Source organism: Mycteria americana, chromosome Z (genome assembly GCF_035582795.1).
Source record: "Mycteria americana isolate JAX WOST 10 ecotype Jacksonville Zoo and Gardens chromosome Z, USCA_MyAme_1.0, whole genome shotgun sequence".
Taxonomy (NCBI): Eukaryota; Metazoa; Chordata; class Aves; order Ciconiiformes; family Ciconiidae; genus Mycteria; species Mycteria americana.
The window spans coordinates 6,819,415-6,834,410 of record NC_134396.1 but is presented as its reverse complement, the minus strand read 5'-3'; the positions used below and the strand labels follow the sequence as shown (position 1 = coordinate 6,834,410).

The 14,996-nt window shown below is 34.1% G+C and overlaps 1 protein-coding gene across 7 annotated transcripts in view; it reads right to left on the bottom strand.

Moving 5' to 3' along the window:
* NIPBL (NIPBL cohesin loading factor) overlaps positions 1 to 14,996 on the bottom strand; it is a 160,092-nt gene that overhangs the window by 35,169 nt on the left and 109,927 nt on the right. For 6 of the 7 annotated variants that reach the window (XM_075488533.1, XM_075488532.1, XM_075488535.1 and 3 more), the window contains 8 exons: positions 11,092 to 11,274; positions 6,970 to 7,167; positions 6,715 to 6,786; positions 6,540 to 6,629; positions 5,213 to 5,316; positions 3,526 to 3,612; positions 1,158 to 1,389; positions 268 to 419 (listed from right to left, as the gene is read on the bottom strand). In XM_075488533.1, coding sequence (XP_075344648.1) covers positions 268 to 419; positions 1,158 to 1,389; positions 3,526 to 3,612; positions 5,213 to 5,316; positions 6,540 to 6,629; positions 6,715 to 6,786; positions 6,970 to 7,167; positions 11,092 to 11,274 — 1,118 coding nt within the window. The remainder of the gene's footprint in view (positions 1 to 267; positions 420 to 1,157; positions 1,390 to 3,525; positions 3,613 to 5,212; positions 5,317 to 6,539; positions 6,630 to 6,714; positions 6,787 to 6,969; positions 7,168 to 11,091; positions 11,275 to 14,996) is intronic. The other variant, XM_075488537.1, reaches the window with a different exon arrangement.

The window sequence follows — 14,996 nt, the reverse complement described above, 5'->3', positions numbered from 1 at the left end:
TCTTTTCCAACCTAAATGATTCTATGACGCTGTATTTGAATACAATCAGGTTAAATTTTTCTTAAGAAAGGCATTAAAGATTTGAACATTAAATGCTTTTCTCCTGCAGATTACCTACTACACAACAAACTAGTCACTCTGATGTTAATAATTCAAAAGTCTGTACTGATTTCATACTTCATGTCACTGAGACAATCATTCTTTACATTCTCTCTGGGAAAAGAAAAACAAACATTCTCAGACAGAGATTCTTCTGATAAAACTTACCTGAAGAATAGTTGTATCAGTAAGAAGCTGTATCTCCAGCAACTCTGACAAACTGCTGACAATGTCACAAACTTTGTTATACAACATCACTATAACTCTTTGCTTGTGGGTGGAACACTTGGCACGTTTTGCTTTTGAACTTAAAACACCACCTAGAAAATAAAAAATATCTTCATTAATTTTTTCAATGTTTCACATCAAATATTACAAAAATAAGATCTTTATCAAAAAGTGTCCCCAAAACAACTGCATGACTACAGCTTTGTAAAAGCAATTGCTTAGAGAAGAAAAACTATTTAGTAGCATCAGCTGGAAAGCAAGAATTTAACAATATCAATTTTCCATAATTGCTCTAAATTCTGGATCCAAGATTTTAAAAAAGATTCTTGAAGTTGAACACCCGCATCTAAGGGTATGCATGTGACAACAAAATTCTAAATGCTAAATAGATTTCACTGAAATAAATCATTGTATACACAGAGATTATGACTATATTTGTAATCATTGTATAAACAGATTATTACTTATTCCTACGTATAACTATACACAGAAACTGAACTTCAGACAAACTTCTAAATAGTTTAGTCTAAATACTTTGGTTACATTGACATTATTGCAGTAAACCAAGATGTTGTACGACTAAGTTATTCAGAGGATGCATTTCATTCATTGTTTTTTTACTCTACATTTCATCATCCTCAAACTAACACAAAGCATTAATTCAGGATGCTGTACGTGTTATGGAAGAACTATCAGTATAAGAGTTGCATATAAAAATCTTATTCCAGAAAGTCATATCACTTGCATCATCAGACAGTAGATTATGTTTTGATATTTTTTAATATGGAAAGTTTAAATGTGGAATGTTTAAAATTTCTTAGCATACTAACCACCATGAGGATCCACTCTATACACAGGATCATACTGAGGATAGAGAGTGTTCTGCAAATGAAACTTTGTGTATTGAATAACTCTTTCTATTACGTCCTCAATATATACAGCTTTAGGCATATTTGGTGATGTCATAATATTGATAGCAGTAAGACAAGCATCAGCAGATTTTGTCACTCTTTCCATAATAAGATCTCTCCATAATCTCTCCTCATCTTCAGTGTCATTGTTCTGTAACAGGCAAGAAAAACAGGATAGTGTGAACATGAAGTCAAATTTTTATCCTTACCAAGTAAAAGATAATAATAAACCTTAATATACTTACATACACGTGCATATAAAATGTTGTATTTACTTTTTGATACAAAAATAGTTTTAGAAATCAACTAATGTTTGTTTCACTAGCAACATGTTTGTAATATGTCTCCCTAAATTAAAAGTCTTCAAAGCTCACTGTATTCTTCTGCTAGAACACAAAGAAGCTTTCTGTGTATCATCGGGAAGCACTATGAAGGAAGATTGCCACATACTCTACTTAAGACTGATGTACCTTAAGCAAAATCTAAACTCATTCATCTAGTGTTTTCTTCAGTGGACTATGCACACCAGTTGCTCCTTTGATCAGTCCAATTTTTGCCACTAGGGGGAATTCTTAACACAAAAAGACTGTTACAAGTCACATGAAACTCATAAGTACACGACTTTCTCTGCTTCATAGACCAACCCATCTATTATTAATAGGTTTAAAACATGTCTTATCAAATATGTCCATTCAGATTTAGCACAGGGTACAGAATCTCTGTATTTCTGTGTTTGTATAAATTACAAAACCAAACATACATGAGGTTAATTATGACCACCCAGCACTACTTAAATATTTTAATAACATTATTTATAGCAAAACCTAGTAGAATTTTTCATAGCTTCTCTGGTACTGATACAGCCTACAGAGAAAAAGAATCTTTCCTGCCTGTATGACACTATAGTTTAACACTGTTGGCCTTCCTTGTAAAAATAAGGGGTTAGTGAAACCATATCAACTTTTCACCTTTGGGGTAAAAGAATCTAAAACAATATCACAGTGTATTATATATATATGAGATATATATTTGTAAAATCAACAGAAATCTGCAAATCAGGACATCTCTGTAAATTTCTTGCATAGAATGGCTTTAAGTCATTTGTTCCTTACACAAATGAGGCTTAAAAAAACCCCAAACAAGTAGTTTTAAATATTTTCTATTTTTTTTTTTGCTCATTAATCTCAGAAATAAAAAGAACATGCAAGTGTACTCTGCCTCTGAAAAACAACCTGACATGGAGGTATGATATCGTCACTGCACTGTAAAAGAAGTAAGCTTACTCCTTAGCAGAGGCTTTCTTTGCCATAATGATTTGAATCATGTTTAATAGGTTTCAAGAAAAATCTAAAACTTGTTTGGCTAAAGATTGCTTCTTTTTTTAATCGAAGCTTTGTCTCTGAATTGCAATCATTTGACAATTTCATTAACTGGTTACTAATCGTGAGTTTTACTACAAAAAGCTAAAAGAAAAATATCACTTTAAAAACATTAGCATAAAGACTTAATCACAGTGAAGCAGAGAAGGTAAACCAGCACCTTCTTCTCACTTATTTTTCATATTGCTGAAGACATTCAGAACCGTATACTGAAACTTTGAAAACCTTACAAACTATCTAGATGAAAGCATTTAGGTACAAATAATGTGTCTTTGGTTTTCATTTGCAAGTTCAAATTCTTCCTTTCCAATATAAATAATTACTTTCTAATTTTGCAGATCAACCTCATAAAAACTCCAAATCCCCATGTAGTTTTAGGTATATCAGGAAAAAATCCCTAAAATCTTAAACTTCCTGTTAATTTTGTTTACATTGACAACTTTAACTTTGCAGTGTAAGAACAGACCTAAACAAAGCACTTCCTCCTTTCTTAATGCTCAGGAGAAGAATATGCTCTATGTGAAAGTCGTAGTACTTCCTTCATTGTGTAAGGGATGTTTTATAGACATGTAGTAAAGTAGCAAAGAAATGTCCAATGGTGCAAATTACACCACTTACCATGAATACTTCTGGATGAAACTATAATATTTAAAATTGAAACAGAATAAAACTCAGTTGCTCCCAATACATCTGTTAGTTATCAGTACTACAGTAAAACATGTTTAGTACTGAAAAAATATAATCGATTGAATTTTTACTTCAAATCTTAAAATTTGGCAATCACATACATATTATATGAGAAATTCCTTTCACACACATACACAGTATTTGAAACTATCACTAAAGGACTCAAGTGAAGAAGACTCTATTCTACATAATGTTGTGAAATTATGTAACTGGAAACTCACATGGTTAAGTAATGTAGACAGCTTTGATCCATCTTGAATATTCTTCTCCAAAATATTCAGGACTTTTACTGTTTTATCTGTTGAGAGCTAAAACAAGAAAAGAATCACATCAAACAACTGCATGAACATAAAGGCTTCCAAATTGCTGAAAAGAATGTCCATGGATGAAGGACAGAACTTGTTACATAATCTGAAACACTTACAATTGTAAGCAATTTGAGATAATGATCTGATCTTGACTTCTGTGGTTTCTGACACAGCACGATTGAGAACGCTGATAATATAACTAAACTAGGTGAAATATATTCTAAGATTGCAATCAAACTGCATTTTCAACCAGCAAAATACATAGAAATATATTTAAAAATGCATATCTGTCATTAATGTTGTATAGTTATACACTTTTGCTTCTAGAAACAGAAATTTACCAAATCTGAGTATCAATCACAAAGTCTAACTGACCATATAGAGCTTTATTAGGAGAAAATCCAAATTCCATGAACAAGCAGAAATAAAATTCCCTGATACTTGAGTGCTAATAAAAAGGAAATGTATTCTTAATATTAGTGTTAACTTTGAAGAACTCGCATGTTGAAAAAAGTAACTCAAACTCACTTACTGATCTTCCACAGAATTATGATTAAATAATTTGTAGAATATGCTAAACTCGAATACAGCCAGTTTCACTTGTCCAGATACTATTGGCAATCACCTTGAGAAGCAACAAAATTCTCATTTTATGTATACATGTATGTATGTATGTATCGACGTATATGTGAAAAATAGGGAACAGAGGTTAAGGGTGAGAACTATCAGGAAAGAGAAACACTCAGGCTGACAACATGCTACAAAGGAAGGTAGGGAGATTGAAGAAAAGCCCAGGAAGAATATCTAAATTTTGGATTAAAGAAAACCCTTCAGAGTGACTTTCATAGTAAGTGGCTTCACAGTCACTTCATAAACATACTAAGTGGTCATGAGCAGGCAGAGTAAGAGTTTAACATCAGACTGCCCAAAGCCAAGAGCTTCAGGAAGATAAGGAAAGCAAGAACATTGTTTCTAGAGGTGTGATACCACAGTTTGTACCAACAAAAAGTTCCCTTGTACTGAAGTTGGGAAGAGTATGGCAAAGAAATCACAATATGCAGTTTGCAGAAAATGAATCTTATTATCACCTGGGGTGTTAAATCTTCTAAGTTTGAAAGGCCTTTTTGGAGAGACGGAGGAAGCAGGCAATTCAGTGTGATGCTGGCCAGACATCATACATTTACACTGCACTGATATCAGAAAGGGTGGATTTTTTTTTACTTTGCCAGCAGGTTCTGATTTACTGTGGTTGCTCAACACCAGCTGTAAGGGGCAAAGCCTACAGGTTGATGTGTTTTTGTGAAAGTAGATTAATTATTTTAGATTTTACTACTCAGGCATGGGTATTACATACTGACATATAGTCAGCATTGACACAGAGAAGGACCATTCAACAAAAGTGTCTCAGCTTCAGAGATAGTAACAGTTAAGATGTGGGAACTTTTTAAGCACTTCAGCTAAATCAGCAGAAGCACCACTGTTCACAGCATCTGTCACATGCACATCTGAAGAGGGTGGAATGTTATTAGAGGGGATGTAAGTTTGTGTATGTTTATCAAAATTATATGTTCAAAAAGAGTTAAAGACTATGAAGATGTACCTTGTCCATAATGCCCATTGCCTTGATCTTTGCAGATTCACTACCCAACTCACTAAGCTGATGTTTTCCCAGTAGCAATTCCTGTGGAATCTCATCATCATCGCCTTTAAAAAAAAAATTAAAAAATTAACAATCATATTTCTAATTAGACTTCAAGGAAATCAGTATTTTACAGCCAATATGAAAAAGACAACTGAAGAAAAAGAACTGATTTTCCAAACAGCTAGCATCTGCTAGTTCCAAACAGCATCTAATGGTTCCGTGTGATGACTGATGATGACAACTTTTGGTTGTGTTAAAACAACAACTACTTATTAAATATGACTGTTTCTGAAACACCATTTAACAGCCTAACATGAGGCATCCATTTCTGAAAGTCATAAACTAAATTTTTTTAATATAGCAAACCCCATTTATTGCAGCTTTTGTGCCATCACCCTAATTTCAGTAAAACAAATCTTAAATGATTGTAGTCCTAATTCTAAAGTCCAAATCTGGGGGACAGCAATAGATGAAAAACACATATGAAATTAAGTAGCTTGGGATACACTGTGTCTTAATTGTATTTACCCTGTAAGAAACCACGATGTTACCAGATACAGAAAGAACCAATCACTTCACTTTTAAGTCCAAGGTTGTGTACACTATTGCTTTAAAAACTGTAGTGATTTGTTCACTGTACTCCTCCCCTTGTTCTAATCCTGTGACAAAGATTGTAGGAAAAAAATTAAGAAATACTCTATTATTCATTTCAATAGAAAGTCACCCTGGTCAACATGAACTACTTCCTCAGACACCTACGCTAAACTGGCTGGTTTTCCACGGAAATGGATAAGGACCATAAATTGATTCAGTGCCTCAGCCATAAATGCATAAGGATTCTGCTGCTTGAACTGAATAATCAAGCTCTGTTGGGTCAAAGGCCACAACAGATGCAAAATTATGTGCCTCAGACATTACTAGCAAGAAAACCATCTTATGTTAGCATTTACGAAGATACGTTTGACAGAAGATAACAGCCTAATGACATCCCAAAGAGGTATCCTTTCCACTCCAAGGGATTACTATTTGTCTCATTATGATTTATGCCCATTTTGGATTCTGCAGGGAGGAGGAAGGATGATCTTCTTCCTGCAGCAGCAAGTGTAATTGGAAAGGTAAAGGCCACCACTCAAGGTGGAAGCCATATAAATGCAGTATGCCCTAGCATATATCACAGGCAATTAAACAACCATGAAGGAAGTTTGAAAATAGTGAGATACAAAGTTTTTGGTGTTTCTTGTGTTTCTAATTGGGGAAAGCATTTGGAAAATTTCTGATGTATTACCAAAAGCTGTAAAATCCATGTCTTCCAAATTTTCCAAAATATTCTCTATTGAAGCAGTAAACCTTTTGAAAGTTGAAGAATCCATCATTTCTGGTGAAAAAAGAAATTTATAAATAGTTATTTTATATACAAAACAGAAAATACAAACTGCAGAAAAAAAATCTTCTAAAATTACCTTCAGGTGTTAGTTTAGGTTCATAAGCTTTCCTCTTCTTTTGTTTTTCTTTTTTCTTCATTTTTCTAGCCACTAATTAAGAGAATAAAAAGTGGAACAAATACTTTCTCGGAAATGAAATACAGGATTGTTTACATTTCTTACACTTATATTCAATACTGCATGTAAAGATGTTTACTTTAAAATGTTTAACATATCCATTAAAAACGCACTAGCATTATGGAATAAAATTCAATTTTTAAAATGATCGGTTACCCTCACTGAGGCTAGGGGGAGGAGAATAATCATCCATATCAGAGTCATCGGGACTGCGATTACGGTAACGGCCACTACCAGAAGTCCTCCTTCCTTCATGATAATGACCACTTCTCCTGTGGTCACCAGAACTTCTTCTGTCATGTTCTTCATACTCCCAAGCTTCATCTCTATCCTTTTTATGTCTTTTACGAGAAGCTAGAAATTAAATGCATTTCCATTGTAAGTACAAAAATTCTACTTTTAATAGCTCAAAATTAAACACTTAAACATTTAAAAGATGTGTAGATGTGGCACTTAGGGACATGGTTTAGTGGTGGACTTGGCAGTATTAAGTTTATGGTTGGACTTGATGAAAGGTCTTTTCCAACCTAAATGATTGTATGATTTGTAAGTTAAACACTGTTGTATAGCTGTTCTGTAAAACAAGTGATCACTTTAAAACTATTATATAAAATTATGTTATGGCATTATTCTAATGATTTCTTTTGAATTACATGAAAACTATGACTGAAACTGGCAAAGACACCAGCAAACATTTAAAAATACAAATTTACAGGGCATTTGTCCTTTTAAGCAAAGTAAGGACAAGTGGAACAAATCAAAATAAGTTTCATCCTTTCACAAGAGAGCACTGAGATAATTTCTTCAGTTATCTAAATTGTCACTATCACTGGGTGGCCTTATTCCAATTCAGTGAATGCTTTGCCTATCTAACACAGCAAGTTCCAATGAGACTTGGCAATCTAGTTGCTAAAAGATATTCTGTTTTGCCAAGACAACTAAAATTTTGTCTTGATATATATTGCAGGAAATTCAGTGTAAAGGAGAAAGCCGGAGTCTCAGTTCTGGGCCAGACAGCAAGTCAGTACCACAGAAGGTTATTATAACCAGTTTTCAGTCAGGACCAAAAAGCCCAGCAGAAGTGAATGCTGAAGAAACTGTGATAAATGTTCTATATAGAAACAAAGATTTGGTGAATTAAAGTGGGGGAGTGGAATGGAGAGTTATCTGTTATTTTCAAAGAAAGTCTTGTGTGTCTTGAAGGGGAGAGGGTGCTAAGATGTAATAGAAAAAGGATACTGAGGAGAAGGTAGCTTTATCTTTGAAATCAGACAACTCTCCATTATCTAATGTAACAGGATAACTGGGCTAACAAAGAGATGTCTAACACAAACTGCACTGTGAAGATCAAAACAGCTCCAAAACATCACATTCTAGACTAGCAGAGTTTATGCTTGTGAACCTGCATATAACAGCCCTGATATCTGTGTGTCTCTACCAAAGTCTCCTGAAGTTTAGAGAGGTATGACTGTATATAGGGTTGGTTCTGAGCAAAATGGCTCCAAGTATTTATACAGAACTGGAATGGAACTGACAAGTTCTTCCCACAAACCCAGTTTATTGAGAAGCATAGGAAACATACCAGGGTACAGTCACACCTGATATATGTACCAGGATATAGTCAATAGTCAGCCCAGGCTCAGAATTAATTAAAAAAACCATTAAACCTGAGGCGATATTAATGCTCTGCACTGCACCCTAGAGGGCTCCTTCTTCTGGAAAGTGTAGTAAAAAACTTCTGCACAGAAGTGGTCCAAGTTTTTAGGGTAATAACTCAGTTCAGGCTTTCAGCTGTACTGCTTCTGGATCAGACTTGCTTCTGGAGGCAGTACCATCATGTTCATGATGCCAGAGGCACTAACACTGCCTAAAATGGTTGAGAGTTAACTGTGACTGAAGAAATGGAGGGCCAGCTTGGATACTGGGAGCGAGCACATTGGAGAAGAAACTAAGTGTTTCACGGGAAAAGACTTTACACATCTTAACTGATTATTTTTCCCCCATGAGACAGTATTTTGTGGAGGCAGATGACACCTGTCTCCACAGTTTACAAATCATCAGTATCAATTTAAGCTCTGTCAGACAAATTCTGACCCCAGCTACATCTCCATGAGAAAAGTAACTTCCAATATTGCTTTCCAGCAGAATTTTAAACTGACCAGTTTATCAATGCTGCATGACAAAACAGAATGTGTTACAGTCATCCTGGCTCTGCAAGGCAAATAAGATGAACATGGGAACAGCTACTCACAATCACTGCTCCACAAAATTTATTTTGAAGTAGATAAAATTGACTAAAAATTTAACTATTAATAACATTTCAAGAGTTATTATTGATTTTATACATAAATAAAGACTATTTGGAATATAAATACCCAATTTCCTTCTGAATTCTGCCAAACATTTATGCAACAACACATTTAGCACTTATTGTATGAGAATGATTTCATCAGTTTTTAATTTCTCATCATTTAATTTAATGGAATGTCCCTTCTTCATGAGATACTCAAATTTCTCTTCTATAACAATCACCATTTCATATTTTTTAAAGTTCAATTTTAGACAACCAAAAGAATTCTGAAATACATATTTGTAACAATACAAATCTATTCAGTGTACTTGTCACAAATCTTTCATTCTGTTGATCATTTTGTCGCATTTCAATTCAATTCAGTTCTACAGTATCCTTTGAGAAATATCATCATTTATTTTTAAACCAGATGTCCTCACTGAATTGTTTAGAATGATGGCCAGATCTGGAGTGGATATAATGCACCTAGAATCCCTTCAAGTGTATAATTACTGTGAAAGTTTTCCTTAGTTTTCTTTACTTTGTATTTAAGAATTTCAATGGCTACTGTGGCTCACAGGTAGATTAAGGTATCTGAAATTCTTGACAATTCTCTCCATTCCCAACCAACTTAAATAATTTTGCTTTACTTATTTTTTTCATTCACTGTTCCAGATTATTAACATCGTAAGTAGGTGATATGATACGGTAAACAGAGAATATAGAATCCTGAATGAAGCAAACCATCATTAATCCTTTGCCATAATCAAAGCTGATTACAAATTACCTCAAGATCTCATACGCACGCTCAAAGCAGCATTATTCAGTTATAATTAAAAGGAAAAACAAACAGAAAAAAGGACATTCTTTTCTGCTTCTTTGATAAAGATCAGAGGTATCGCTATTATAATTTTTACGTGTAAGTGTGCATAAGCATTGTATATGTGTTGATGAGAATTTGAAACATATTAAAAAGCAGAACAAACAAATCTTTCTCTTTTGGACCCTAAGAAAGACTAAAAAGCAAAACATTGTGTTTTACAAAAGTTCAGTAAGATGTTTATATAAGCAAAGGTGGAAAGAGTCTAAACTTGGAAAAAAAATCATTATAAGCAAGATGCCTTCTCAGGTTAACAGCAACCAGTCCTTCTCCTGTAGCCCTGCATGGGTAACACAGCTAAGATGTTAACTCAGACTGAACTGATTCACTCTGTTTTAATAGCATTTCTTTTCAGTGAGGGCTAACTAACTACCGTATACACAAACTAACCATACTCTTACTAGCAAGTAGGAAATCCCTTCCTAACTTAGAGGCATATAACAGTTTTTTTGACACTTACGAACTTTATCTGAGTGCACAGCAAAATTCTAACTACAAGCTTCCTCTCTTCCTTTGAAAACAGTTAATTCAAGAATCATCATTAAATGGTATTTGGAGAACTGTCAAAAGCAACTCCAGTTTTTCAAGCAATATACCAGAGAAATAATAGAAGATGAAATATTTTAAGAAATTTCTGGGCAGTAAGATTCTCAATTTATCATGTCAGAAAAATTCAAGTGGGGATCCTTCACTTTTCTTATCAATAAGACTAAGAATAATTTAAAAATTATTTACTGAAATTTTTCTTTGCACACCTTTGTATGCAAGGTTTCTGTGCTGCTTTAGGTGATATTTTCCTTGATCTGATTGGCTAGAAATGTTTCACAGTACAACTGAAAAAAAAAAAAAAATCTAGGCAACAGCTTCCCATAAGGTAACTAGTAAAAGAAATTTAACAGCTAGCTGCTTTTCATCTTGAGTGACAAAGTTAAATCAAGTAATTTTTCTTTTAAAAGAAAAAAGCGTTCTTGGCCAAGTAGTTGTCAAGACAGCAAACTTGTTTTCATATGTTTTAGGGTAGCCAACTTAAAAAAAAGAAGTGTATCGTTTTGTAAAAGCAAAATATTAGCTTTCTTTAGCAGTAAGAACAGAATTATGTACTACTTACATTCAAAAGCTTCTTCACTGTCATTGTCTTCATCAGAACTGATTTCAGCATATTTTGGTTTCTCATTAACTGTGCTACGTTTGCGCTTGTTCATTTTCACACGTTCACAAAGTGGCATGGTGGATTCAATTTCTGCCAGGAGCTCAGGAGGCAACTCCTTTAACACTGACTGATCTATGCTACCTATTAATGGAGAGTAAGAAGAGCAAATGTGAACCTGAAGATAAAAATAAGGGCCCAACACTACAGTCCTTTCTCAGGAACTGCTTATAGTATATCCACTAATAATACCACAGTCAGATATACCTGGATGTATTTGACATGCCTTTTTAAAGTTGCATTTATTGTTCACACTACAATTAGGAAGTAACATAATAAATTGCATACACATCTCCTTCAATAAAATATTTTGTCAGGCATATAAATACAAACAAATCCAAATTGGTGAATTTCCTTTGTAAAAATATATCCCTGCTCTACTTCCACAAAATTCAGTCTTATTTCAGTTCATCCTCTGAATTTAACAGGTTTTCTAACAGTGTAGGTAAATTAAGGATTCTTTGTGCCTCATTAACAGTTCTGTTTATTCTCATTCATATTATTTAGTGTACACAAGACAGTAATCTTCCATCTTCCAGTAAGCAGGGACTATCTGTGGCAGAACCTCTGGGGTCTTATCCCTAAATACAGACCAAATTATTGACAATCCAACCTCTGCCTCAGATTTTTTTCTTACCTCCTACTAATAGTTTTATAATGCAATCCAAATTTTTGCTTGATTTTGTTACAAAGTTGAAAGATTTTTATTTAATATAGACAAACAGCTAGCTGGACCACATCAGGTTTCTTTTCCACAGAGGTAAATAGGTAGACAACATCACACCATTCTAATCACATTTTGAAACTACGATCAGACCCATATGCAATCAGAATGAAAGAGATTTGCAGTCAAAATTTTTACAACTGACACAAAGAAACCAAATTAATTCAAAAGTATTTCTTGGGGTTTTCTTTATTTGATGTCTTATCTTTATCAAAGAACCTATTGCACAGATTTGAAGATTATCGGACTAAACTGTTAACCTTTTTCCAACAACAGAACAAACATCTTTGTCAGAAGTGCCTCTCTCTTCTTCCCAAGGCATACTGTATTATTTAAAGAGGAAATCACCTGCCAATTGCTATACACACACACACGCAATCCTCCAAAAAATAATCTGCTGGATGATAATTCACTTTTTAATTGCATTCACTATATCACTAACATAACTTTCTAAAATTTATTTCCATTTTTACACTAATATCCTATCTTCCAATCCAAGATTAGCCTTTTTGTTTTTTTCTTTCCCTCTTTAAACATCTTTAACTGGAATTAGAAGAGCCTTAATATGAGAAAATAGTTTCCAGCAACAAAATTTTTAAACAGTCTCATATTACTGATTTCACATATATCTACATCCATAAAAATTGCCTACAAGCATTGAAACTAATTATCAGAAAATTATTTTTCTATCATTCTCAAGTATGTTCAGCAAGTCATCTCATTTAAGTGCATTTTTAAAAAAGATTTAACTTAAAATATTGGGGGTTTCGAACCGAGGTAGGGAAATATCTTTAAAGTAAAACTGATAGTGAAAGTTGTCCATGCTTCCTCCATGCTGCGGTCACTCTTACTTATTTGCATTAAGTTGCCATCCTTAGATAACTACCACCTGCCAAAGTTACCTAAATTCTCAATAGTGCTTTGAAAAATGCTAGAAAACATTTCACAGTGTGGTTGACCATGTTGCTGTGACATGATGATTCTTTGCGGGCTGGGCACTTCATTGAAGATAGGCAGAAGTATGCCAACATGGACAGATCAGTTCCTCTGTGTGTACCAACAGCTGACTGGATGACAGCTAGGTCTGGATGCTGCATAGCCATGCACCTGAGTGGTGGTGTCCCTACACTAACACTTCATGTCTTTTTGTATGCCTATACAGTGCCTGAAGACACTTAGCTTACATCCAGCCCCAGACTTCAGGAAAATTCATACACAATTTTAAGACAATTTCCACAGATGAAATCGCTAGAAGGCCTCAGATTTTGGTTCTCTAACACATATTCTCAATTTTATGCACTGTTTCTAATTTCACCGAAATCAGCGGGACTACACACATAGCATAAAGCCTACAGTAAATCTGGCCAAAGAAAGACATTGCAAAAGCTAGCTACAAGTAAGGGAACAAAAGTTGCATTAAATCCCCAAACAACAAACAAAAATCATAGGCTACTACTCTCCTACCTCCTAGGAATATCTATTCTTGCTTTCCTTATTGATTTTGTTCCCGGGGTAGAACACTACTCAATCTTTAAAAATAAATCAATTACCACAGTATTAATTAGACATCAATGAAAAAATAAAAATGCAACTAGTTTAAGTATTTGGAAAAATAACTTTATTTCCTCCTCAAAAGTTCCAAGTTTTCTATGTTCTCCAGTGCTAAATTCAACTAATGCTTGAATTGCACTCTCTCCTGTTACAGATATTTCAGATGACAGTATAAGCTTACCCTGTTTTCTTTTATTAGGGAATATGTAAAGCTTTCTTTATTCAAGTAGGGAACAGCAGAAAAGAGAACAAATAGAATTATTGTAAAGTTCTCTATAAGCTATCTTTAAAGTTTTTGTTTCTGTCACAATGTTCCCTGGAGCAAGGCTGCCGCATGCCCAGTTTCCTTAGCTGCTGAGGATTGTAAATAACCAAACCTAAAAAGAGTTCTACTCATGCAGTACAAAGGAGTTAAGCATGACTGCATATGTATCTACAATTCTGATATACATGGAAAAGGACTCCCCATCCTTTCTGAAGAAATCCAGGGATATTATATACTGTGGACCTCCAGTCAAAAGCATGTTAGTATTTATTTTACTCTATTACTTACATTATGTAGAGTCAGGGCAACCCAATCTTCACTACAAACATCTTACTAAATTCCTTCTTTTATACCTCCGTATTTTGTAATGAAGGTACTGTTTAATTGTTCAGGGTAGTAAAGAAATACTTAAGAGAATCCAGTTCACCATAAGAATCCAGTCACGTGGCAACAAACATTAGGTTATAAAGCCCATGCTAATGTTTTTTCAGTTTATGGGATACTTTTCAAAAGAATTAAAAGAATAGACAACACAAATCCCTTTGAAAGTATCTACAAAAACATGTATGATCACCTCCAGTTTTTCAGTTTCTTTGGTAAGTTTGCTAAGACCTGGTACCTACTTTTGTGTTTCCACTTTGATCAGTTACATTCGCCTGTAGTTTGCATGGTTTTTAAATAGGTAAGGAGAAAGTAACTTTACTAAAAAGTTACTTCACAAGTTAATAAGAATGCTCCAATAAATTAGCTTTCTGAAGAACTGTCCTCATCAACGGACTAACTCCATTTTTTGCAATGTGTGTCATCAGTGTACACAATATGCCTGAAACAGGCTATAGGCAACAGTGTTCTTCAAACGTCACTTGCACATATTCTCAAAGCTGCTGCAATTATTAAAAAAAAAAAACAAAACAGAAGAAAAGTACCATCATAATAAAATCTTTGTCTCACTGTAAAGAACAGCATGCTAACAAACTCCACGTTAATGAAACTGAAGGGCAAGTCACAGAATAGCTCTAAGAACAATTCATCTCAAAGAACTCCATACATGAACAGCCACTTCTTCAGTGCTTCTCCAAACATATGCAATGCTGTCCATGACTGACTGAGTTGCTTGCTGGAGGAAGAACAAGTTCTTGGTTTTGTTTGATTGCCATTATCAAAAGGTTTCTTAGAGAAGGTATTCAAGAATCTTCAGCTGTTACTGCATATCCACTGATCATCAAGATACTTGTTTTCTCACCAAGCAATTCTTGACAAAATATA